The sequence below is a fragment of the Leguminivora glycinivorella genome, chromosome 13, assembly GCF_023078275.1.
Source record: "Leguminivora glycinivorella isolate SPB_JAAS2020 chromosome 13, LegGlyc_1.1, whole genome shotgun sequence".
In the NCBI taxonomy this organism is placed as follows: Eukaryota; Metazoa; Arthropoda; class Insecta; order Lepidoptera; family Tortricidae; genus Leguminivora; species Leguminivora glycinivorella.
In genome coordinates this window covers 16,433,485-16,460,236 of record NC_062983.1, presented here as the reverse complement: position 1 = coordinate 16,460,236, position 26,752 = coordinate 16,433,485, and the positions used below count along the sequence as shown (strand labels likewise).

At 39.3% G+C, this 26,752-nt stretch overlaps 1 protein-coding gene across 4 annotated transcripts in view; it reads right to left on the bottom strand.

Moving 5' to 3' along the window:
• Nucleotides 1-18,635: 18,635 nt before the first annotated feature.
• LOC125232466 overlaps nt 18,636-26,752 on the bottom strand; it is a 107,741-nt gene continuing 99,624 nt past the window's right edge. For all 4 annotated transcript variants that reach the window (XR_007177746.1, XR_007177745.1, XM_048138145.1 and 1 more), the window contains one exon: nt 18,636-18,808. Coding sequence is in view for 2 of the 4 variants with exons in the window: in XM_048138145.1 (XP_047994102.1) it covers nt 18,685-18,808 (124 nt within the window). In the remaining 2 variants the exon portion in view is untranslated. The remainder of the gene's footprint in view (nt 18,809-26,752) is intronic.

Sequence of the window (26,752 nt, the reverse complement as noted above, 5' to 3'; positions counted from 1 at the left end):
GTTGGCGATTGATACACATTGGTTTTGATTCTTACATTCCCACTTACACGGGAAAATTAACTCATGTAAACGACAAATTACGTAGTATATTACATATATAGTTCGCTGTCTGTTTATCCATTCAAAATCACACTCATATTATTAGTAATGTGTTAAAAATTTGTAGGAAAATAATTAAGAAATGTATTTTTAAGTTTACTTATTACATTGGGGGATTTTCAGCATTTATAAATTAATATAAAACATCCATGCGTTAAACTAGAAAAACCTAGTGTTAAATTTTTAAACTTCGGTACAGTCACTTTCGATGTACAATGCCTATTAGAGAATTTGGCGTATTTTGATTGCAATAATGAGATTAATGAGTTATGAATTTAATCCTTTTAACGCTCAGGACCACTGAGGGACCACTTGTCTGTCGTGCCTGACACGTCAATGACCATTAAAAGTGTCATGGCGGCTTAATGTCACAGCGACTTTTCTACCCTCAATTTTTTTTATTTTCGCTCTTCACCAGTTGACATTTTGGCGTCCATATTTTGACACGAAAGGAAAAGCGTTCAAAAGGTTAACTCTATATCTGAACATAACTAACCCAGCTAAAATTCTTGACACATTATTACAATCTGAAAACGCCTCTTGTATGTATGTAAAGATATTCAACATGTTAGCGTGGACTATGGAAAGTGTTGTAGGCAAATAGAAAATTGTAATAATTAGTGTCGGTGTCTATTTGTTTAGTGTTTCGCGAGACAATCTCGTAAAGGAAGTGCGAATTAAATTTAGAAAATTGCTACCTCTAAATGCCTGTAAAACGTTCACATTTTGCTGTCCAATACGTGTTTCGTGATACATACCAATAATGTTGAAAAGTGAAATAAACATGAAGAAGTTTTGACTCTTATACAGCTTTAATTCTTTCGTATGTTTTTTTTTTACCTAAGGCATGAAAATGCTTAGTAATATCGTTTGTAGAATTGTAATATCACTCGAGTCTACACTTACCTACGTCTTGCATTATTTTTGAACGGGCAACTTTGCCTAGTCCCCAGTCCTATCAGATACCTAGTCTTAAGACCATAGGTAGGTAGATTATTCGAATTTTCATCATTTAACGACTTAGGAAATTTGCGACATGAGAAATTGGAAGTGTTAATTCTAACGGGCAATGTTGCCTCGTGTCATTGAACAGTTAATATCTATGAATATGTTTTAGTGAGTAATAAAAAGTATTTAAAACCATAATTTTATTACTTCACGTTTAGATAAAGAAATAACGATTTGCCATTTATTTAGTAGGATCATAAATAGAAACATCTCTAATTATTCTCTCAATGTGGCTAGGAGGGATTTCCCCTACAACCATTATTTAATGTTTGTTAAAAAGTATGTCGACCTAGACTGACCATTCTAGCAATACGCAAGTACCTACTTACTTACAACAAATAACTCAGAGCTGAGCTGGGGTTCGTGCGAATCATCATGAATTGTCAGTCTAGACAAGTTGAAAGCAAAAAAGGCCTGCTGAATACTTTCCGAACATCAATAGTTATTTATATACAAGGGGGCAAAGTTGTATTTTAACGTCGAGTGTGGAATTGAAAAACGAGCAAGTGAAAGGATTCTATAGTTGAACCACGAGCGAAGCGAGTGGTTCGAGAATAGAATCCTGAACTTGCGAGTTTTTTAACACACGAGAAGTAAAATACATTTTCATCACACCTGCACTTTAAATGTGCGTTTGCACGCAGGCGGAGCGTGAGTTATAGAAAAATCGTTCTCCCAAGGGAATAATGAAATTTCTTGTACCGTACTTAACTTTTTTACATCTATTTACAAATTTTTTACATTGCGAGTGTGATGAAAAACATTGTGTGTAACTCGGGGAGTATGAATATTACAAACTCGAGTCTTTAAATCGCTCCGGCAAGCCGTCGCGATTTAACTTACTCTCGTTAGTAATATTCAACTTCCTCCCCTTGTTGCACAATGTACTATTGCACCCGAGTGTAACACAAAACTTTTCCCCTCACTATAGCGAGGAAACTACAACGCAAAAAATGCGTTTATCACTGCTTCCAGTAGTTCCACAGGTAGTAAATCATCTTTATTACTAGATTCACCTACTTTTATCAATTTTAAAGCAGTTAATTTGACTTTATTCAAGGTCAAATTACTTTATTCACTAGTGGATAAAATGCGTTTTTACACGCTGGTATTAAAGGACAAAACACGTGTTTCCGAGCTAGTGCGGGGAAAACGAACTTTTTCGGCTTGATAACTTTAGTGAAAGTTTATGAATAAGGGGGTTAGTCTTTCTTTTAATTCCTGACGTACACCTATCTACAGAAATACCTACTATTAGCTCTGCGTCTCTGCATACAACTTATAAACCTCTATGCAAGGCACTTTTCTCTGCAACTGTCCGTAGTAGTGGGTACACCTGCTAAGTAGGTACGATCAGCTACATAAAGATGTACACACCTGTATTAAATTTTGAACCGTCTTCCCCAGTTAAAAGTTTTGATATGAATAGATATTTATTAGGGTGGATCAAAAAAACACTTTTTTGGAATTAGCAAACCTAATAGTTATCAATCAATGACCCTTAGTCTATGAAGCCTTTGTGCAAAATTTCAGCTTTTTTAATCAACATCTTCAGCGGGCATTAGGTTTGGAATTTTGAAAATCTCATACAAACCTGAAAATTCAACTTTCAGATAAAAAAAAACTTTCGGCAGTATTATGTTCAGTATACATTATTGATACATATTATTACAAGAAACTACCAAAAGTTGCGAAAATAGCGTTATAAATTGCAAATTTTCGGTATTTTAGCGGCTATTTCGGCAAATGTACTAAAACTAGGCGAACTTTGGCGATTTTTGATGCTATTTTCGCAACTTTTGGTAGTTTCTTGTATTGATATGTATCAATAACATATACTTAACATAATACAGCCGAATTTTTTTTTAAATCTGAAAGTTGAATTTTCTGGTTTGTATGAGATTTTCAAAATTTCAAACCTAATGCCCGCTGAAGATGTTGATTTTAAGCTGAAATTTTGCACAAAGGCTTCATAGACTAAGGGTCATTGATTGATAACTATTAGGTTTGCTAATTCCAAAAAAGTGTTTTTTTTATTCCACCCTAATATTTATATTTATACACCTACTAGCTTTTGCCCGTGGCTTCGCTTGCTTTAAATTCGAAAACGTGCGAAATGTTCCATACAATCTTCCATTTTGGAGAAGTTGGGGGTTAGAAAGAGACAAAAAGTAGCCTATGTCTCTCCATCCCTTCAACTATCTCTACTTAAAAAAACAATTAGTCACTCCGTTTTGCCGTGAAAGACGGACAAACAAACAGACACACACACACTTTCCCATTTATAATATTAGTATGGATTAGGTAATTATTAAATTTGTGACCCACATCTTTTCCGTAGCAAAATTTCTTGGTTTATAATTTCAGATTCGATTCAGAACTAACTTGACGTTTATTAAAATGACATGCTAATAATGACAATTATTGTTTTTATTTATTGTATTTATGTATGTATGTATTATGTGTATGTAAGGTATATTTATTTATGTATTCGGTTATTCGTCGGTATATATGTATGTGTATTTGTGTTGGTTTTCTCTATATTTTTTTGTTCTTGCACTGCCTGTTAGCTTTTGTTTCTGTTCCGTTTTTCCAGCTACCTTAAGGTTGTCTGGAAGAGATCGCTTTTTAGCGATAAGACCACCTGTTGTTACCTAGTTATACTCTCACTCAACATTCTGTATATGTTTTACATGTAAAATGCTAAAATGGTGCAATGAAGAATATTTACTTTTATTATTATTATTTAAGCTTTATTTTCCATATATTTTTTGATACATTATATTTATAATTTCTGCTTTTCCATCATGATCTTTAAATGTTTAAATATGTAATATTTACTTACTTACAATTAAACATTACATTACAATTTGACAGCAATTTTATTGTCTACATGTCTATACGTCAATGTAGAAAGAAACGCTCGCATAAATTACGAGTATAAACAAAAAATACCTTACAACTAGGGAACAAATCAAATTATTTTATTTAATATTTTTCGATTTGTTCTTTTTTCAAGTAGTCGCACTACTATATTATATAAATTATAAATAGATAAACGGCGGCCTAGTATTGTTTATTTATTTATGACATGACACTAAAATGTACCTATACGTAAATATGTTACGTTAGTGTAAGTGTCAACTAGTCACACAAGTCTCAATGTTATCTACAAATATATCGATGACAAATACATTCCTCATTAGCATCCAAAGGGTTAAACGTTTCTAAATATGAGGCAGGTGTGAAAATATATTTCTGTCATGTTAAAACTACTGCAGCATTACTGTTGGTATAAAAATATGCGTTATTTTTGTGACAGTTCTTTGAGCTCCAAGTGGAGGTGCCCTAGTTAGGATAAAAATAAAATGCAGGTTATGTTTCAAAATGTTTATTTCGTTTTCATTATTTTATATTTTGTATGGTTGTGCTCATGTAGATACGAGACATAATAAGGTCAATAAGTATAGTATTTTGGTTAATTACGTGGGCCATTTTTTCAAAGTTGTCCCCCCCACTTTTTTTTGGATTTGGAAATTTTTATGTGGTTTCCACTCAGAATCGCGAGTACTTTCAATTCTAATAGGAGAAAAAAAGTGTCCAAGGTTTTTTCCATTCCGTTACCATTTTTTCATACATTTTGTATGGCGGTAACGGAATGGAAGGTTCGAAAAAATGTATGGAAATCTTGGGACATTTTTTTTCTCCTATCAGGATCGAAAGAGCTCGCGATTCTGAGTATAAATAGCGTAAAAAATACCCATGTTACAAAAAAAGTGGGGTGGACAACTTTGAAAATAATTTTTAAGAAAAAAAAACCGCCTTCCTTTGGGGTTCTGGTGATAAATACTTTCAAATGTTGGATTATATTATCAATTCGTCTGTATATTTTTTAATGTTTGTTATTCGTTATCTCCGTCATTTCTGAACCAATTTTGAAATTTGGATGATTCTGAAGTACTTAGGTACAGATGAGAATGAATATCAGAACGGAACTCTAACCAGGGGCGGCTCACTCTTCATCAGCAGTTCCACTGCACCAAATGGCACTGTTCTGGACGTAAGTGCATGCTGTTCTTATAAAAATACCAAAGTCACTATAAGTGTACCGTTCAGATTTGAGGAGTTCCGTTCTGACCATCATCAGCAGTTCCACTGCACCAAATGTCACTGTTCTGGACGTAAGTGCATGCTGTTCTTATAAAAATACCAAAGTCACTATAAGTGTGCCGTTCAGATTTGAGGAGTTCCATTCTGACCATCATCAGGAGTTCCACTGCACCAAATGTCACTGTTCCGTACGTAAATGCATGCTGTTCCTTTAAAAACACAAATCACCATATGTATGCCTTTCAGATTTGAGGAGTTCCCTCGATTTCTCGAGGATCCCATCATCAGAACTGGGTTCTAAGAAAAATGGGACCAATCTGTATGCATATACATTCAATCAAAAAAAATAATTTTCAAAATCGGTCCAGTAACGACGGAGATATCGAGGAACAAACATTAAAAAAAAAAAAAATACAGACGAATTGAGAACCCCTTCCCTTGAGATTTGGAAGGCGGTTAAAAATGGCCCACGTTGGTTATAACTTATAAACTCTCATTTTTGGCGGTAGGTTACAGTGAGCTCTTAAGTCTAAGGCCTGAGTGGACGCTCGGAGCGGAGCGGGCGAGCGTGCGTACGTACACCCTATGCAGCGTCAGGGACACTTATATGAGCTTCAATTGTTTGACATGCAAGCCACACGCCCCGCCCCGCTGCATGCCCAATAGGAGCGTGCATGTAGATACGAGACATAATAAGGTCAATAAGTATAGTATTTTGGTTAATTACGTGGGCCATTTTTTTTTCAAAGTTGTCCCCCCCACTTTTTTTTGGATTTGGAAATTTTTATGTGGTTTCCACTCAGAATCGCGAGCTCTTTCAATTCTAATAGGAGAAAAAAAGTGTCCCAAGGTTTTTTTTTTATTTTATTTTTTTTATTTTATTTTATTTATTGAACATAGTGCAAGCTTACAGTCTGAACCAATACACCTACACATTAACAATACATGCAATATAATAAAAATAAAACATGCTTAGGTAAAATGTCGAACAAGTCAAACTAATCAAATAAACAATTAAGAGGAAAAATAAAATGAGAAAATTTAAAACAATGTCAAAACAGATTACAGGTCAGTCAAATAAAAATTTATAAATTGTCTAGCAGTTTTGCATAAGTATGCTAAACGATCGGCAAACATGTCAACGTCAACGTGCTGAGTGAGCATCGCCTGGAGAAGCGTTAAAGCACGCGTGGTGGGCGCGTGCCTCGCGTAACACGTGCGAGCGGTCGGCCGCTGCAGCAGACACGGCCGGCGACGCGGTGCCACCGCCCCTCCAAGTCGCGCGGCACACGCTTGGGAACTAATAACCCTATCTTTCCTAACACATCTGGGCTATCAACATGGTGGTGGATGATGGAGAGATAGTGTATCAGGAGCAGCAACTTCCTCCTCAAACCGAGGGTGTCTAGCCCAACCATCCCCGAGACAAAGATGGAAGGGTAGAGGTACGGGTAGTATCCATAAGCTTTCTTGTACAACCAGCGTGCAAATTTCCGTTGTGTTTTCTCAAGCATTAAGGAATACTTGGCTTCATACGGATCCCAGACAACCGCACCATACTCCAACTTACTGCGTACGTAAGCATTATAGAGAACCTTGGCCACTCCGACGTGAAATTGCTTGGATATTCTCATTACAAATCCTAAGGTTTTACTGGCCTGCCTGCTAATGCTAGTGATATGCGAATGGAAGTCAAATTTGCTATCCAACATTAAACCCAGGTCACGAATATCAGTGACTTTCTCCAAAGACGAGCCCGCTAGACTGTACTCAGTTTGGAGTGCGGAACGTTTACGTGTGAAAGTTATCGCCTTACACTTTTTGGCATTAAAGGGAAGTCTATTTCTCACGCTCCACCCAGCAGCAGCATCAATATCAGCTTGCAACGCCGCACTGTCACTACTATCACCAATGCCTAGGAGCAGCTTCAGGTCATCGGCGAAAAGAAGACATTTAGCTGCCCTAAATGTATCAGGCAAGTCATTTATCATAATAAGAAAAAGAGTGGGGCCAAGGGTACTGCCCTGACTTACACCAGACAGCGTACAGTAATCGCTAGACTCGAAGCCGCTCACCCTAACGTACTGTTGCCTACCGCACATATAACTAGCTAAGAACTCTAATAGCTTCGGCGTGAAGCCCACTAGCGCCAACTTGCCCAGCAATATGTCATTGTCGACCAGGTCGAAAGCTTTTCTAAAGTCGAAATAAGCTGCATCGACCTGGCGACCAACATCCATCTCCTTGCAGACATAGTCAGCAAGAGCAACAAGATTCGTGACAGTGGATCGCGACTTACGGAAGCCGTGCTGACTGGGGTGCAAGCGATCTGCCACCTGTACACTTATATGGCGATTGAGCATGATTTCAAATATCTTGCCAAACACAGGCAGCACGGCTATAGGCCTAAAAGAGGTAATATCCGTATTGTTACCTTCCTTGGGAACTGGCGTCACCCTAGAAGTTTTCCAGCGATTTGGATAGACGGAACATCTGAGCGAAAGGTTAAATATATGCATTAGAGGCGTAACCAATGTGTCAGCACAATCTTTGGCTAGAAATACTGGGATACCGTCCGGTCCGCTAGATGAGCGGGGTTTAATTTTACGTATAGCCGCCCTTAAATCAGACTCAGAAACGAAGGGAATGGAGACAGTTCTCGAGTCACCGGAGACGTGTGCCAAGCGCGCCGCGGCCGCCGCGTCCAGGTTCGGCGTATCTTGCTGGAACACGGAGCTGAAATAATTGGCGAAGGCATCCGCAGCATCCTGACCACTCACTTCTCTTCCATTAAAATAAAAAGACTCGTCACTGTGCTGTCGTTCCCTTTTTTTGTCTTTGACATAATCCCAGAACTTCCCCGGGCAACTAATAATATTACGTTGTACATTATGAAGGTAAAGTTTATACGCATCATCAATCAAATACTTTACTTGTGTTCTGTAATATTTGAACATATGCCAATTGAAATCCTTGCCCTCTTGTCTGAAACGTTTCAAGTGAAAATATTTTAATTTAATATTGCGTATAATCTCCCCTGTGAACCATTTTGGGTATACGTATTTAGAATTATTATTAGTACGATTTTTTAAAGGAACAAATTGATTGATACACGAATAAAGTTTGGTGTACAGAATTTCGGTAGCAGAATCAACATCAGCAGCTGACAGGAGATCGGTCCAATCAATGGCTGCCAGAGCCGGATAGAGCATTTGGTAGTCCGCCTTACGCCAGTTCCAGTCTGGGCAGGAGGCGGCGCGCGAGCGCGGCGGGGCGGACGGCGGAGGCAGGCTGCAGGGAAACGTTACTAAAAGCGCAAGGGGTGGGTGGTACGCGTCCATCGGGACCAACGCTTCATCAGAACAGGCATATACCGACAAAAGTTTTTCATCCAAATCACTCAGCACGAGATCTAACATGCCCCCGTGTTCATTAAAAACATTATTATATTGAGTCAGTTTACAAAAGTCGCAAAATAAATCAAAGTCACATTTAACACTAGAAGAACATGAATTAAGATTAAAATCGCCTAACAAAATGAAACATAGGTCAGGATAAGCACATACAGCATTTTCAATACATGTCAAAACATTCGTATACTGGTCAGCATTATAGCTCGGAGGTAGGTATACGACACAACACAGAAATTTCAAATTCTTATAAGTGATTATTGCAAATAACAATTCCATATCAGTGGTAAGGCCATCGATATCATGGAGGACACGCATTGAATAGCGGTCTCGCGCGGCCAGCAGCACCCCGCCCCAGCCGGCGTCGCCCGCGCGGTCTCGTCGCGCCACGCGCCACCCGCTGGGGAAGAGCTCACCGTCGCACACGGAGCTTGTCAGAAAGGTTTCCGTAAGGCCAATAATGTCAAATTTACAAGCTATAACATTCTTAATAAACATGTCAGTCTTAGATCGCAATCCCCGGACGTTCTGGTAGTTAAACAATAGTTTTTTCTGCCGGGGGTGGGCCGTCGACACGGCTTTTCCCCGGCCGGAACGAAAGTTCTGTCGCCAATATTTAACACATATTCCTTCGGCCCAATTACTAGCTGACAGCACTCGGTCAGAGAACTTTGTGGGCACTCCAAGCTTGAATGATGAATAGTTCCCCCGGGGCTTAAGGGGTTCGACCGTACACACGTCACTTTCACAGATAGTCTCCAGATGTGCCCGCACTTGTTCAGCTGTGGTGCCTTCCTGAACGTAGCATAGATGTAACTGTTGCAGTCGCTCCGCAGCAGACAAGGGAGTAGCACCAGGCGGCGCCGTGCCGCGGCACATGCCACTCTCGGCGCCGGCTCGTCCCACGAGACCGCTAGCTCTGCTTCTACGTCTGTGTCCACCAACGTCGCTGCCACAATAGCCGTTTCCCCCAGAGACTCCTTGGGCACCACTACGATCACGATTACTATCGTCTTTGGAGGGTGGGTTAGACATCCGTCCCCTCCTGTACTGCACACTTTTCCAAGCTAGTTCGTTTTCTGCAGTAGTGGAGGTATTGTCACGACTATCATCGTCATGGTCATGGTCGCTTGCATCACCGTTAACAACATTAATTTTCCTACTATCCAGCGGCTTGCTTGCAGAATTTGGAAGAGCCAGAGGAGCACTTTCTGGTACAACTTGTTGTATAGAGCAGAGCGCAGGGGATTTTGTCGTAGTAACGGGGTTGCCAGCGGTAGAAATAGGCAAGTTTAATTTGGATATTTCTGGCTGGGGTGACAAATGAGCACTATGTGCAGATATATCCACCTGCTGCGTTTGCTTGCATGTGCTAGACGGTGTTACAGTCGACGGAGAGGTGGTGAATTCATTTAGTTTAGTTAATAGCGAGCTCTGAATATCTAAAACCTTATTCATTGTTTGTTTAAACTCAGTTGTCATGGGCAAGATGGCATCCAAGAGCCAAGAAGGGTTCCGGTTTGCAAATAGAGTGTTAAGCTCTTCCCTTATAATAGATCGTAGTGTGGCTCCGCCGCAAGCACACCTAGGCGGCGGCTCGTCCACTCGATGAGTTTTCTTTGACCTGTACTGCCCTCGCTCAATGGTGATATTTTTAAAGTCGTTATCCAAGTCCAAATCTGAGGTATCAACTATTTCAGCAATTGAACCATCATTACCCATACAGTTGCTTAGGCTAGGAAATAGACGTACAGGTGTATTTGTATTTCCAGTTTTGGGTATTGTACGTCGGCAATCCATACAAATCCAGCAATTGAGGTCCTCGTTTGACAAAGCTAGGTATCTATCCAACATTAACCCGGCACACAATAAGTCGTACGATTGAGCGCATTTACTACATTTCATGTATCTTCCATCATCAGCTACTAATTTGCAACCAGCGCACAGAGCCATGTTGGACGAAACCGCTGAGTATATTGCCTAGGATAAATATGCTAACGTGATGTGGTTTCCGAACGCTCCCTTCTGTTGACAGTTGCAATTATGATGTTGGCATACGTGCTAATGTGTCACCCTCTATCCAATCTGTCGCCAATGTCACTGTCAGAACTGTCAACGTCAGTTTACTTCAACAGCTGTGTACGTCACGTTGTTATCCCGTTATCTTTGACGAAATTTCGGATTTTTAAAGTGTAAACGGTTATCTACGTACTTTACTGCGGCAGGAAACGTTGAAATCTTGTGCACCGTAGTTGAATTCGACGTGATTTCGTCCGCAATGCGGACCACGCCACTGTTGTGCACTTCACCACAATGTTCGTAAGCTTTTATAACTTATTAAGGATTAAAATTTAGCGAGCCTTCTCTTAGAGATGTTTATCTTGCTGGGGTTGCCAGCCTCAATTTTTTCCATACATTTTGTATGGTGGTAACGGAATGGAAAGACGTTTTTTTTCTCCTATCAGCGGGCCGTTTTTTGAGTCTCACGCATTCGAATTCAGAAAATTGTCACTGAAAATAATAGGCAAGTCACCGTTTTCAACCGGTATTTTAGTGACAGTGAGACTCAAAAATCGGCCACCTGGATCGAAAGAGCTCGCGATTCTGAGTATTAATCGCGTAAAAAAAACCCATGTTACAAAAAAAGTGGGGTGGACAACTTTGAAAAAAATGGCCCACGTTGGTTATAACTTATAAACTCTCATTTCTGGCGGCAGGTTACAGTGAGCTCTTAAGTCTAAGGCCTGAGTGGACGCTCGGAGCGGAGCGGGCGACGTGCGTACGTACACCCTATGCAGCGTTAGGACACTTATATGAGCTTCAATTGTTTGACATGCAAGCCACACGCCCCGCCCCGCTGCACGCCCAATAGGAGCGTGCATGTAGATACGAGACATAATAAGGTCAATAAGTATAGTATTTTGGTTAATTACGTGGGCCATTTTTTTTTTCAAAGTTGTCCCCCCCACTTTTTTTGGATTTGGAAATTTTTATGTGGTTTCCACTCAGAATCACGAGCTCTTTCAATTCTAATAGGAGAAAAAAAGTGTCCCAAGGTTTTTTTCCATTCCGTTACCATTTTTTCATACATTTTGTATGGCGGTAATGGAATGGAAGGTTCGAAAAAATGTATGGAAATCTTGGGACATTTTTTTTCTCCTATCAGGATCGAAAGAGCTCGCGATTCTGAGTATAAATAGCGTAAAAAATACCCATGTTACAAAAAAAGTGGGGTGGACAACTTTGAAGAAAATGGCCCACGTTGGTTATAACTTATAAACTCTCATTTTTGGCGGCAGGTTACAGTGAGCTCTTAAGTCTAAGGCCTGAGTGGACGCTTGGAGCGGAGCGGGCGAGCGTGCGTATGTACACCCTATGCAGCGTCAGGACACTTATATGAGCTTCAATTGTTTGACATGCAAGCCACACGCCCCGCCCCACTGCACGCCCAATAGGAGCGTGCATGTAGATACGAGACATAATAAGGTCAATAAGTATAGTATTTTGGTTAATTACGTGGGCCATTTTTTTTTTCAAAGTTGTCCCCCCCACTTTTATTTGGATTTGGAAATTTTTATGTGGTTTCCACTCAGAATCGCGAGCTCTTTCAATTCTAATAGGAGAAAAAAAGTGTCCCAAGGTTTTTTTCCATTCCGTTACCATTTTTTCATACATTTTGTATGGCGGTAACGGAATGGAAGGTTCGAAAAAATGTATGGAAATCTTGGGACATTTTTTTTCTCCTATCAGGATCGAAAGAGCTCGCGATTCTGAGTATAAATAGCGTAAAAAATACCCATGTTACAAAAAAAGTGGGGTGGACAACTTTGAAAAAAATGGCCCACGTTGGTTATAACTTATAAACTCTCATTTTTGGCGGCAGGTTACAGTGAGCTCTTAAGTCTAAGGCCTGAGTGGACGCTCGGAGCGGAGCGGGCGAGCGTGCGTACGTACACCTATGCAGCGTCAGGACACTTATATGAGCTTCAATTGTTTGACATGCAAGCCACACGCCCCGCCCGCTGCACGCCCAATAGGAGCGTGCATGTAGATACGAGACATAATAAGGTCAATAAGTATAGTATTTTGGTTAATTACGTGGGCCATTTTTTTTTTCAAAGTTGTCCCCCCCACTTTTATTTGGATTTGGAAATTTTTATGTGGTTTCCACTCAGAATCGCGAGCTCTTTCAATTCTAATAGGAGAAAAAAAGTGTCCCAAGGTTTTTTTCCATTCCGTTACCATTTTTTCATACATTTTGTATGGCGGTAACGGAATGGAAGGTTCGAAAAAATGTATGGAAATCTTGGGACATTTTTTTTCTCCTATCAGGATCGAAAGAGCTCGCGATTCTGAGTATAAATAGCGTAAAAAATACCCATGTTACAAAAAAAGTGGGGTGGACAACTTTGAAAAAAATGGCCCACGTTGGTTATAACTTATAAACTCTCATTTTTGGCGGCAGGTTACAGTGAGCTCTTAAGTCTAAGGCCTGAGTGGACGCTTGGAGCGGAGCGGGCGAGCGTGCGTATGTACACCCTATGCAGCGTCAGGACACTTATATGAGCTTCAATTGTTTGACATGCAAGCCACACGCCCCGCCCCGCTGCACGCCCAATAGGAGCGTGCATGTAGATACGAGACATAATAAGGTCAATAAGTATAGTATTTTGGTTAATTACGTGGGCCATTTTTTTTTTCAAAGTTGTCCCCCCCACTTTTTTTGGATTTGGAAATTTTTATGTGGTTTCCACTCAGAATCACGAGCTCTTTCAATTCTAATAGGAGAAAAAAAGTGTCCCAAGGTTTTTTTCCATTCCGTTACCATTTTTTCATACATTTTGTATGGCGGTAATGGAATGGAAGGTTCGAAAAAATGTATGGAAATCTTGGGACATTTTTTTTCTCCTATCAGGATCGAAAGAGCTCGCGATTCTGAGTATAAATAGCGTAAAAAATACCCATGTTACAAAAAAAGTGGGGTGGACAACTTTGAAGAAAATGGCCCACGTTGGTTATAACTTATAAACTCTCATTTTTGGCGGCAGGTTACAGTGAGCTCTTAAGTCTAAGGCCTGAGTGGACGCTTGGAGCGGAGCGGGCGAGCGTGCGTATGTACACCCTATGCAGCGTCAGGACACTTATATGAGCTTCAATTGTTTGACATGCAAGCCACACGCCCCGCCCCACTGCACGCCCAATAGGAGCGTGCATGTAGATACGAGACATAATAAGGTCAATAAGTATAGTATTTTGGTTAATTACGTGGGCCATTTTTTTTTTCAAAGTTGTCCCCCCCACTTTTATTTGGATTTGGAAATTTTTATGTGGTTTCCACTCAGAATCGCGAGCTCTTTCAATTCTAATAGGAGAAAAAAAGTGTCCCAAGGTTTTTTTCCATTCCGTTACCATTTTTTCATACATTTTGTATGGCGGTAACGGAATGGAAAGACGTTTTTTTTTTTCTCCTATCAGCGGGCCGTTTTTTGAGTCTCACGCGTTCGAATTCAGAAAATTGTCACTGAAAATAATAGGCAAGTCACCACCAAGTCACCGTTTTCAACCGGTATTTTAGTGACAGTGAGACTCAGAAATCGGCCACCTGGATCGAAAGAGCTCGCGATTCTGAGTATTAATCGTGTAAAAAATACCCATGTTACAAAAAAAGTGGGGTGGACAACTTTGAAAAAAATGGCCCACGTTGGTTATAACTTATAAACTCTCATTTTTGGCGGCAGGTTACAGTGAGCTCCTAAGTGTACGCTCGGAGCGGAGCGGGCGAGCGTGCGTACGTACACCCTATGCAGCGTCAGGACACTTATATGAGCTTCAATTGTTTGACATGCAAGCCGCACGCCACGCCCCCGCCCGCCGAGTGTGTGTGTGGATTGAGTGAGCACCTTCCGAAAAAAAATAAAAATATGCTGATCATTTAGTAAAAGTTCTAAAACAATTGTAAAACGAATCTCTGAATTTGTAAAAAGATACAGCCATTAACATGTGCTCACTCAGTTCTCACAAACTACCAACGAAAACAGTGAATATATTCATTTAACATATAATATTTATATACTAACATTTAGTAAAAAATAGGCCAACCTACCTCTATAAATATTAGATCACCTAGTGACGTATTAAATTTTTTACAAATAGTTTCTTATGCTCACTCAATCCACACACTTTTGAAAAGCCGAATTTTGATGAAAAACATAAGATTTAGACCGCTATTATATGTGTATAGTTTAGTAAAAGTGAAATGGGAATTTGTAAAATACAAAACGAACCACTAACGTGTCAGGTTTTTTTATAATAAATTTTTGTAAGTGCTCACTCAGTCCACACGTTTTGAGAAAGTTAAAAATGTCAATATCTTACGATTTGTAGCACCTAAGACACTCGAAAGTACTACAACATTTAGTAAAAATTTTTACTAAATATCCACCATCTAATATTTTATATTCGTTGTCTGGTTTTAAAGATATTCAGACATAACTTTTCTCATACAAATGTATCAAGTAGGGTGACCACACTATGTCGGCTCCTGATTTTCCCCACCTTCCCATTGTCATATTGAGATTTTGGGGAGTTTCGTTCAATTTTGATAATAGTTTACCGGATTTGTAAGTGGGAGCGAGAAAAGAATAACTATTTCTCGCTCCCACTTACAAATCCGGTACGCTCATCTGTTAGCGCGATTAGATTACCAGGTTCTGGTTTCTTACTAGTGAAGTATTATATTCTTTGTTTCTTACCAATTATCATTCATGTCCTTTTTAATGCATGCATGTATATATGGTTATTATCCTGACGTCGATAAAAATTACACAATACACATCATCACTAGGCCAAGAACATAACCTAAAAACAGTTTGCAGATGGATAATTAATATGGTATTAGTTTAATATTATCAAAATTGAACGAACGAAACTCCCCAATCTCAATATGACAATGGGAAGGTGGGGAAAATCAGGAGCCGACATAGTGTAGTCACCCTACTTGATACATTTGTATGAGAAAAGTTATGTCTGAATATCTTTAAAACCAGACAACGAATATAAAATATTAGATGGTGGATATTTAGTAAAAATTTTTACTAAATGTTGAAGTACTTTCGAGTGTCTTAGGTGCTACAAATCGTAAGATATTTACATTTTTAACTTTCTCAAAACGTGTGGACTGAGTGAGCACTTACAAAAATTTATTATAAAAAAACCTGACACGTTAGTGGTTCGTTTTGTATTTTACAAATTCCCATTTCACTTTTACTAAACTATACACATATAATAGCGGTCTAAATCTTATGTTTTTCATCAAAATTCGGCTTTTCAAAAGTGTGTGGATCGAGCGTGCACTCTGGCCCTACACTAAGTAACCTGTTAGGTACCTGTTAAAAATTAATATAACTCTTTATTTACATGAACATGTTTACATAATTATATAAGAAACTAGGACTAAACTTACTTACTTACTTGGCTGGCGCGATAAACCAAAATGAGTTTTGGCCTCCAACACAAGAGCACGCCACTTTCTCGGTCTTGAGCGGTATCGCGCCAGCTTTCGCCGACGCCGAGCTCACGAAGGTCTACCTCCACTCTATCCGCCCAACGATATTTTGGGTAACCAGCAGGACGGCGTTCATTCGGTCTTCCCAAGTAGGCTCTTTTCACTAAACTTAAAAGCTAGCTAATGTCTAAAATAGGCCCTTGAGGCATTGCACCAAGGATACTGGTGACATTTCCTCGCTGTATCGCAATGCTGATACGTTGTGCGAGGAAGTCGCCAGCTCTTCGGTCACCAGTTACCTCACCAGACGCTTCGCGATTTCATGTTTGTTCCTGTTAAATAGTTTAAGAAACATTCGTATAAGTCCAAATAGTGGAACAAATATTGCAGCACACCCTTTCTCAGAATCGTAATTTTAAATGGCATTTACCTCGCTCCATTACAATAAAAATAAAATCTATGTACCTACCTAGGCATCAACAAAATAAATAGAAGTAACACGTGGTAATAGACATGCGTTGGCACATGGCTTGGCTCACTTCCTATAAATGCAGCGAAGGTAATGCATATTTATTTTGGTCCGACGAGTGGCAGAAATATGTATTTCGTATTGGAACTAGCTAACATGCATCGCGAATAGATTTTATACATAGCATCGTTTAGTCAGCGTGCAGAAATGCCAAGGACAGATGCAGTTGTTATGTTTATTTGCTTCATTAATTCTTAAATAAGTACTTAGGTAACAACGCGTGAAAATGAAGTACTTATATACTAAAATACTTCATATAAGACACAAGGTTCTAAAATTTCAGGTTTCAATAAATTAATGCGTTGTGCAAATATTGGCAACAAAATGGCAAACTCAGTTCGCGTAAACCAGTGGTCAATCGTTTACGCTTTAGTAAAGCGATGTGTACCTACCTACCTAGCGTACATATTGTAATTATCGCTCTGTTCTATCGCATTTAATGGCAAGCAGAAATCATGAAAAAAAAATCGATTCGCTGAAATAATGAAAACATCGATTAGTTTTTCATTAAAAAATTGTAACAAATGTATAGCAGGTATGATATAATAACATAACGTAACGAAATAATGCAATTGTTACAAATGTATTTCACCAGGGAATTTCGAGTAACATATTCACTTGCAACCAAACGAAATGCTTTCCACCAGTTTTTCTTGAAAACGACGAGGCTCGAAGAATTTATCTAAGAGTGCGCTTGCACTACCCCAAGGTACATGTAGGTACCATGGATAGTATCCGAACGCGCCCTTATTATGGCCGAAGTATCCACCGTGTCCTTTGGTCAAATCCGATAATTCAGAGACTTGGGCCTTCTGGGCATTTGAGTTTCCCTGTGGACCGATTTTGAATGTCGACCATTCGATTTCGTGAATTTCGTTCAATATTATCTCCACTACTAGCGATTAAATTCTACTAATAGAATCGAAACCAGTTATTATCACTAGATTTAAAATTACTAGCCGTCCTTCTTCAAATGTAGTACGTCGTTTTCTGCAGAATTTGTGCGTTCGAAATTAAAAAATCGGTCCCCTTTCCCTATTATTCATCATAAAACCATAGCCGGGTGTTCTTGTGGGGCTAGGGTGAAGTCTACCTCTGGCGTTGGTAAAGTTGATTTAGACAGAACGCGGCGGCAGTACAGTTACTGGCTGTAAAATAGTCACAACAACCAGCTAACCACACTGCCAACGCGGCCAGTCTATAGCTTCCATCCAGTTCCAGATTCAGTCCTTTTCAATTAGTAAGTTCTGTAAATATAATATTTTTTAGAATTGTACTGTCCCGGGCTAATAACACGGTGTAATATGAGGAAACCTGAAGGATAATTATGATGTCCTTTGATTAAATGACAACGAGTCCATCTAGGTACTTGTAGAAATAGCTAGAAAACATATCATTGGTATTTATTGAAATTCTGTCGGCTTATTGTGGCCCACAGTATAGCTTGTCAGAAAAGAGTAGGGTAAACTCGGCTCATTCGGTGACACGCCTAATTCGGTGATACAAGCTTTGAAGCACTATTCCGAAGACGATTTTTGGTTGTTTCACCGAATTAGGCGTGTCATCGAATGAGGCGAGTTTACTATTTTCGCCAGGCTGCACGGCTGTATACAATACAGTTCGTACGGTATACCGGAATCACGTTCATCTGTGTTAATTTTCCAACATCTGCACGGATAGCATGGTCGCGCGATAGACGATAAAAACATCAGGCAGGCAAGCATGGTCGCGCGATAAATGATAAAATATCTGGCCGTCCCTATCGCACTTACAAATAGTGCGATAGGGACGGCCAGATGTTAATCATTTATCGCGCGACCAGGCTTGCCGTGCAGGCCGTCCCTATCGCACTTACAGATAGTGCGCAAGGGTAGGCCTGATGTTTTTATAATTTATCGCGCGACCATGCTTGCCTGCCTAGTCAAGTTTTATCCATAAAATGTATCCACCGAGTTACCAACATCGTAGAGAGCGTCGGTTTTTGAACCACCTACATCTTGCCATTCACGTCGATAACCGCATGCTTAAACGCCCGATGGAAGAAATCTACCAGTTTCGTCTTCAATTACGGCGGTCAGAGCGCACAAACTAAGGATATCCTGCCTCGTGCAACGTGCCTGCTTCCCGCAAGAACGAAGGACCTCGGACCTGGAACCAAACAAATTGCTCAGTTAATAAGCCGTTCGTGGACGCTACGCTAGTGGAAATACGTCTTTAAACGTGCTTGCTGTATGCCACATTTACAATGGGAGAGTATATACCGGGATAGACAAAGCCCTTACAAAAATGCGTACTCCTGAAATGTATGGGCCTTTTTCGTGAGCGTTTCGTGAGCGATTGTGCCATTCGGCTAGCCACCCTGGATAGACAAAGCCCTTACAAAAATGCGTACTCCTGATATGTATGGGCCTTTTAGGCCCACTTGCATCAGAACCACTTAAACTCATAGTGGGCTGTCATTTGTCAAATTCCATATAAAATGGTGGGTTAACCCTTGGGTAAACCTTCCATTATTGTTGGTGCAAGTGGCCCTTAGGCTTAAAAGTAGATAGCGCTGTTTCGCAGCCTGGAAGTGGTAAAAATCATATTTGCTCCAAATATTTTTGCGTGTTTTTATTTTTTATAAGAACAAATGACATGCTTCTTTATTTGAATATTATGATACCACGTCACTATACATTTTGAAAAAAAAATTAGGTACGATTCTTAGTATGAAGATTGTAAATCCATACTCCATACTAATATTATAAATTGGAAAGTGTGTGTGTCTGTTTGTTTGTCCGTCTTTCACGGCAAAACGAAGCGACGAACTGACGTGTTTTTTAAGTGGAGACAGTTGAAGGGATGGAGAGTGACAGAGGCTACTTTTTGTTCCTTCTAACGCGAGCGAAGCCGTGGGCAAAAGCTAGTCCCATATAAATCATCCTTGATAATAGTACATTTTATTTGTGGGTGGGTATTTTTTAGCATACTTTAGTTTTTAGCAAAAACGACGGGGTGTTATAAGTTTGACGTGTCTGTCTGTCTGTCTGTTTGTCTGTCTGTCTGTGTGTGTGTGTCTGTCTGTTGCATCGTAGCTCCTGAACGGATGAACCGATTTCGATTTAGTTTTTTTTATTTTAAAGCTGTGTTAGTCGGGAGTGTTCTTAGCCATGTTTCATGAAAATCGGTCCACTAGATCGCGGTCGGGGGTTTTTTCAAAATTTTAATTTTGTGGTTAGGTTATTAGCATACTTTAGTTTTATTAACCCCCGACGCAAAAACGACGGGGTGTTATAAGTTTGACGTGTCTGTCTGTGTGTGTGTCTGTCTGTGGCATCGTAGCGCCCGAACGGATGAACCGATTTGGATTTAGTTTTTTTGTCTGAAAGCTGAGTAAGTCGGGAGTGTTCTTAGCCATGTTTCATGAAAATCGGTCTACTATGTCGCGGTCGGGGGTTTTCTCAAAATTTTAATTTTATGGTTAGGTTATAATGGTGTTCGCTTCAGTTAACTTTGACGCTCTTTGATAAATAAAGAGTCCAAAGACTTATTACTTGTTGTCTACTAGAAGACAATCTAAGAGAATATAAACTGTGCAGTGTTTGTGGTTAAGTTAATTGCTGGCTAACTACTTTAGCTCAAGTCATTATTTTTATTCTGCTTTGTCGCCATTAAAGACCACCTCATTATTATTTAAGTTGCACAGAACAGAGTCAAAGCGGAGCAGGCTCCCATGAGCCGTGGCAAATGCCGGGATAACGCAAGGAGGATGATGACATTGATGACAGAAGTCAACTATCTGTCTACAGGTTTGATATTCCTGTCGAGTTATGTACGCATTTTTACATTCATTAGCTATGATTTCCCCTGAGACATGCGTGCACTCGCCATTACAAGGCCTGCAATTAAAATGCATCTGCACTGCAATATTATATGACGTCAGCTTAGTGCTGCCGGCGTAGCCGAATGGCGATCGTCGCCTCCAGACGACGAGAGAAATGCAGTCTGACTCTGTCGCGCCAATACGCAAGAGCGATAGAGATAGGTAGCTACGAAACGTATATTATCGTGAGCGTTTGTACATTTGGCTACGTACCCTGCTTCTTGGTATTATGACTTGTTATAAAGAACATAAGTATATTAAGATGTGTTGGAATATGTTATATAATCTTACTGTAATCTCATGCAAGTGAACTGTTCTTATTATGAGAAATAAATGTCTTTAAACCGACTTGTAGGTATGTAGATGCCAGTTTAATCAAGCTACAACAGCGAAATGTTTTGCGTTTTTCTATCATTCATCACCCTATGCGACAACACTTAACTGGCTGGTAGCCTCAACCACAGTATAATAAAGAGTACTATCGTACAGTATGGCCACTCCCGCTCCCCGCTGAAAGTGCCGCCCACCCCCTCTCGGTTACCTCACAGTTATCGCCAGTCAAAAACGCGAACATTCGACCTGTCATATTTCACGCATACAAGCATAGTGCGCGTTCACCTACACGAGCTTAGACTGTGTGTTAGGAACGCACCTCTTTCATATATTTGATCGCCAGTGTCCGAGGTGTGCCTCAACTGTGCGTTTTGCCAGAAACTTAAGGTAAACTTTGAATGAACTGTTGCCTGCGGTATTTCCGGACCGATACAACCTTCAAAGAAAAGAGCCTACACTCATTTTAAAGGCCGGCAACGCACCTCCAGCCCTTCTGGTGTTTCGGGTCCATGGGCAGTAGTGATCGCTTACCATCAAAATCATTGCTACAGTGACGGTTGTTTTGTTTGCTACTGAGCGCAAACGATTGGCATGTTGGATTGTTGGCTACGCGACCAGGCGATATTTTTCCTTCTATACTATCCCAATGCACACACCAAGGGACACAGCTTATTCAGATAGCAAAATAACTTTGTGTCTACTTCTGTAGAAGGCCTTACCCTATCAAACCTTATTTCTTTGAATACCTATTTAGACCTTGAGGTTGCGTTCCGTGTTGCGTTCTTACTTACCTGTCAAAGGCTTAAAATGTTTCTATTCTATTATCTTTGGTTTCTAATAATTTAAAAAATAGATAACGTCAGTTACTAAAACGTCAGTGTATTGATTCAATTTCTATGTTGAATTTATGTTTATTTTAAATACTTCATAAGATAACCTTGCTTCTGATTGATTAATTGGTTTTAACTGTATTTTCAGTTTATTTTAGGATTACAGTGGGTACCGTACGCATAACAATATTTCTATGGACATGATTCCTTCATTCTTCTTCAATTATTTGTGATATTACGTTGTGAGTGTAACCTATATAATGTTTTTATTGAAACTTAATAAGTTAGTACCTATACAAAAGATTTTTTGTGGAAGTGGTGTAACGTGTTTTGTAAGAACAAGAAGTTTTGTGAAGTTTGGATCCGGGAAGTCACCAGGGATTGGAATCGAAGTTAGTAAGTCTTTTCTTTACTTCGGTTTTACTTAAAGTTGAATATTTGGAACGCTACCTTATAGCGAATTTGATTGATATAGAGTCTATATACACTTTTTCATAATTTGGTCTGTGTATCTCTACCGTTCGGTATTTATTTCTTATGATAGATTATAAATTATATATTCATGATATACCTAGTCGAACAAGCAAGTCAAACAGTCAATCAATTGGAACCATAGGCCATGTGTATGTACAACAATGTCAAAATGACAAGCAGTAAGGATTTCTTACAATCTGATTTATAAAGTTACTATGACATAGTTCTACAGTGGCCTAGGGTTCCAATTGGTTGACTGTAACTTGCAACCCTTGAGACTGCTAACAATAGTAGATAATTGCTATGTTAGTTCGCCTTCTATCATGAAAAAAACCTTTACTTTAGATGACCGCAGTCAGGTCTAGAGGATCACTCTATCCTTCCTGCTATGCCGATGGTCCTGGGTTCGAATCATGGTGTTTGTGATGAGCTGATGAGCCCCAATAGTTGTACCTGGGCAGGGGCAGCTCACTCCGGGATTCTATCGCCGCGCTATAAGTACATGCCGGCGGCGCCTTTTTTGTTACCGAAAATGTATAGAAATCTGGTACCAAAAAAGGAAGGTTTCTGAAGGTTTCGGCTATCTGTTTTCGAATAGCAAAGAGAGCCTTTACCCATTGGTGTGGTGAAAAAACATTTGCAGCGTCAGGGCTGTTAATATCGCTGCCAACTGAGCTCTAACTCTAGGGATAGGTTTTATTATCCGCTCGCCATCGACAGGGCGCTCATCCGGTTCCCCTTGGTTTGGCATAATTTTACAATCGAGAATTCTTTTTGGCATAATCTATATTGGCATAATTCACCTTTCGCATAATCTGTTATGGCATATTATAGTTACGCATAATTTGTCTAGGCATATTTTTGTTTGTCCGAATATATTTCATGCATAAAGGTTATTCGCCGAATGGTTTTTATGCATAAATTATTTCTGCATAACATGGTTTAGTGGAAATTTACTACGCAGAATTTTTATCATAGGTAATACTACTATATTAATGTTGCAGTTCTAACCTAACCTAACCGAAATTCTTGACAAAATGTTTTATTTGTTGAGGTCGCAGTTCTAACCTAACCAAACCGACTCTCTTAGTAGCATTTAGTAGGGGTGGATATTCTGATTTTAAGAAATATGCCAAATACAATTATGCGAATTAATTTTATTCATAAAAACAATCGGCGTAAACAGAATTATGCGAACTTATTTTCGGACAATGTGTTATTCGTATTATTTTCGATTATGACAAATAAGTTTTCTGCCAAATTAACATTCGGCGAAAATCGATTATGCAAAGTCTGTTATGCGAAAATCGTTTCGGACAATTAAAGTTATGCCAAATAGAGGGAACCCCGCTCATCCACACACCTTGCAACCTAAATAGTCGCGTACCGTGCGGTTTCAGAGGAATTTCCTCCCGCGGACGCTCCGGCTGTGGAATGAGCTATGCCGAGGTATTCCCGATGAACTACAATACCTATGCTGGGGTTCTTCAAAAAAGGAGTGTACAAGTTTCTAATGGGTCGGCAACGCGCATGTGACACGCCTTGAGTTGCAGGCGTCCATAGTTTACGGTGACCGCTTTCTATCAGGCGGACCGTATGCCTGTTTGCCACCGACGTGGAAAAAAAAAAAAAGGAACTACACAGATAACTTATTTGAAATTCTATTTGCTACTCTAACACTGTTATGTTATGCGAAAGCAATTTGGTGTTTTAATATTCATGACAGCTAGAATAGGGCTGAGCTTGGAATTCTAGACTTTTAGGGAAATTAACTCGAATAAATTGAATTTAAAAATGTATAACTGCCTTTAACATACGTTGGAGGAGCGGGCGCGATTCTACATTATTATTTTAGGCCCCGACATTACTTAACGTATTTTTGAAATGCCCATGAAATATCTTATTTGTATTTGGCATTGTCTTCGGTGAAAGCATATTTGAATTCTCTTATTATCTACTTTTATCTTCGTAAATCTTTATTAAATATCTATAAAATTGTCTGGTATTTTTCTTAAATATAATAAAAGTAAACCCTTTAGGTTTCAAAATTCTTGTATAGTCATTTAAATTCAGGTATAAAGAAGCTACCTATTTATTTCAGTATTTAAAAATAAAATAAAACAAACAACAACACAAAAAAATATTTATTAAATAAAAACAAAATAATCAAGTACAACCGTGGACTTTAATCTCTAAACCAGGGCGGGACCTTTATTTATTAATCCTGGACTAGCTCAATCTTATTATTAAAATCCATGACCGTACAAACAGCTATAAGTATTTCGATTTTTCTAGAAAAAGGAGGTGCAATGAATGTACTTCTAATTTTACAGCTGACGCTGATGGCGTTAGAAGCCTCCGTACGATGTGGGGTAATTTTTGAGGTCGAAATTTGATATTTATGATCCAATGTAAAAAAATACATAGCGCCATCTACTTCAGCTATTAAATGCAGCGACTTCGTTTCGTATTAATTTATAATAAATTTATAATTTTTATGCATTTTTTATAGCCGCTTTCGTACAATCCAAGTTACTCTTTCATTAAATTTAAAGTTTTCGCGGCGCTATGGTCAAAACCGATTCCAGCGTTTTCCGGCTTTGCAAAGAAAAGCGCAGCGAAAACGTTCATATTATCCGACTATGTTAGGAGCCCAAGTTACATGACAGTTAGAGAGTTCCTATATCGATAAACTCAACTATTGATACTTTTCTCACATACTTAGTGACTATCGATATAGGAACTTCAAGGTTCGGAAAAACGTTCGTTATTTTGAAATTATTTATTGTAGAACCCATTTATGAGTCTGAATTGTTCGTAAACAGTCTAGAGATACGTAGTACGTCATATTTAAACGTCGACATAGCTAAAAAGAAGTGTGTTGAACAAGGTAAAATCTTCTAAATGACAGGCGTTTTTCCGAGCCTTTGTAACGAGGGACCTAAAATCTAATATTTGTCAATACCTATAATTATTAGGTGTATATCTATATTATTTATATGTGGTAGTGATGGGCTGGTATTGCTGGCAAGCTGTCACTGCAATATCACATTTTTATATTCTTTAGTTGCCGAGAGTTGCACTAAAACTTGAGTTTCATGTGCTCTGGCTGCCCTGATTAGGAATATATACAGGCGTGTTTATATATGTATAAATACATTCGCCTACAGCGTAGCAATCACAATCAAGTATGCCTCGGGATGTGGTACAATTATTACAATTGGAGGTCATATATAAACTGGTCCGCCTACTACCAAAGTGTACCTACAGCGATATCTATCCATTTCAGGTACTTATTATATGCACCTAATCTACAATAGTTAGGCACTCTTTATTATTATTATTTACTGTACTATTATGATACTTAATAACCAGAGGGCGGAATTGCTCATGGCAAAAATCAAACGTCAATAGAGTTGGAATGTTAAATTTTATCGACATTTTCAGCTATCGATAAATTCAGTCTCCTTTTACATTTCTGACTTTAAACCTCTTTGATTAGCTATTCGACCATTTGATTTTGATCTCTTTGATTAGATTAAAAGTAAATTGTATGACATATAATTACAATTACCATTTCTATCACTAGTCCTTTTGAAACTAATTCACGTTTGAAAAAAATGGTTAATCCAAAACGAAAAACAGTCAACAAATGGATAAAGAAGTATCCTTGTCGTACTTACGTCACACCTCGGACACTGGCGGTCAAATATATGAAAGAGGCGCGTTCCTAGCACACAGTCTAAGCTCGTGTAGGTGAACGCGTACCATGCTTGTATGAGTGACATATGACAGGTCGACTGTTCGCGTTTTTGACAGGCGGTAACTTTGAGGTAACCGAGAGGGGGTGGGCGGCACTTTCAGCGGGGAGCGGGAGTGGCCATACTGTACGATAGTACTCTTTATTATACTGTGCTTACGTCGAAAACAACTCAACAATATACTGATAATTTCAGTGTAATCGATAGTCGATAGAATTTAACGTTCCAACTCTATTGACGTTTGATTTTTGCCATGAGCAATTCCGCCCTCTGTTAATAACGAAATAGTACATTACGATACAAGTGCGTAAAAAAGGAAGTTCCAAACGAGTGGCGATAAATTGAAACACGACCGAAGGGAGTGTTTTAAATCGACACGAGTTACGAATTTCCTTTTCGCACGTGTATCGTACGACGTTTTTCAGTACAGATGAGCCTCCGAAGTTTCGACCTCGCATATAATGAACTATAATGAACACTTCTCGCACTAGTGCGTAAAAAAACACCATCTGTACTGAAAACGAGGTTTCAAGGACGGCAGTGTCCCTGTGCTCTGCTCTTGGGGAAGACTGGCTAAGGTTGACATCAACTATCTACACTATACTATTAAGGGCCACTTGCGCCAACGAAAATGGAGGGTTAACCCACCATTTTATATGGAATTTGACAGATGACAGCCCACTAACCCTGAGTTAAGTGATTGGTGCAAGTGGGCCTAAGACTACTTTTAAGACCATGTAACATTATTTATGAGACCACGGATGCAATTAATATGCATATACTTCGACAACCCTGGACATTAGTTCGCCTTTGTACACCATAACTATAC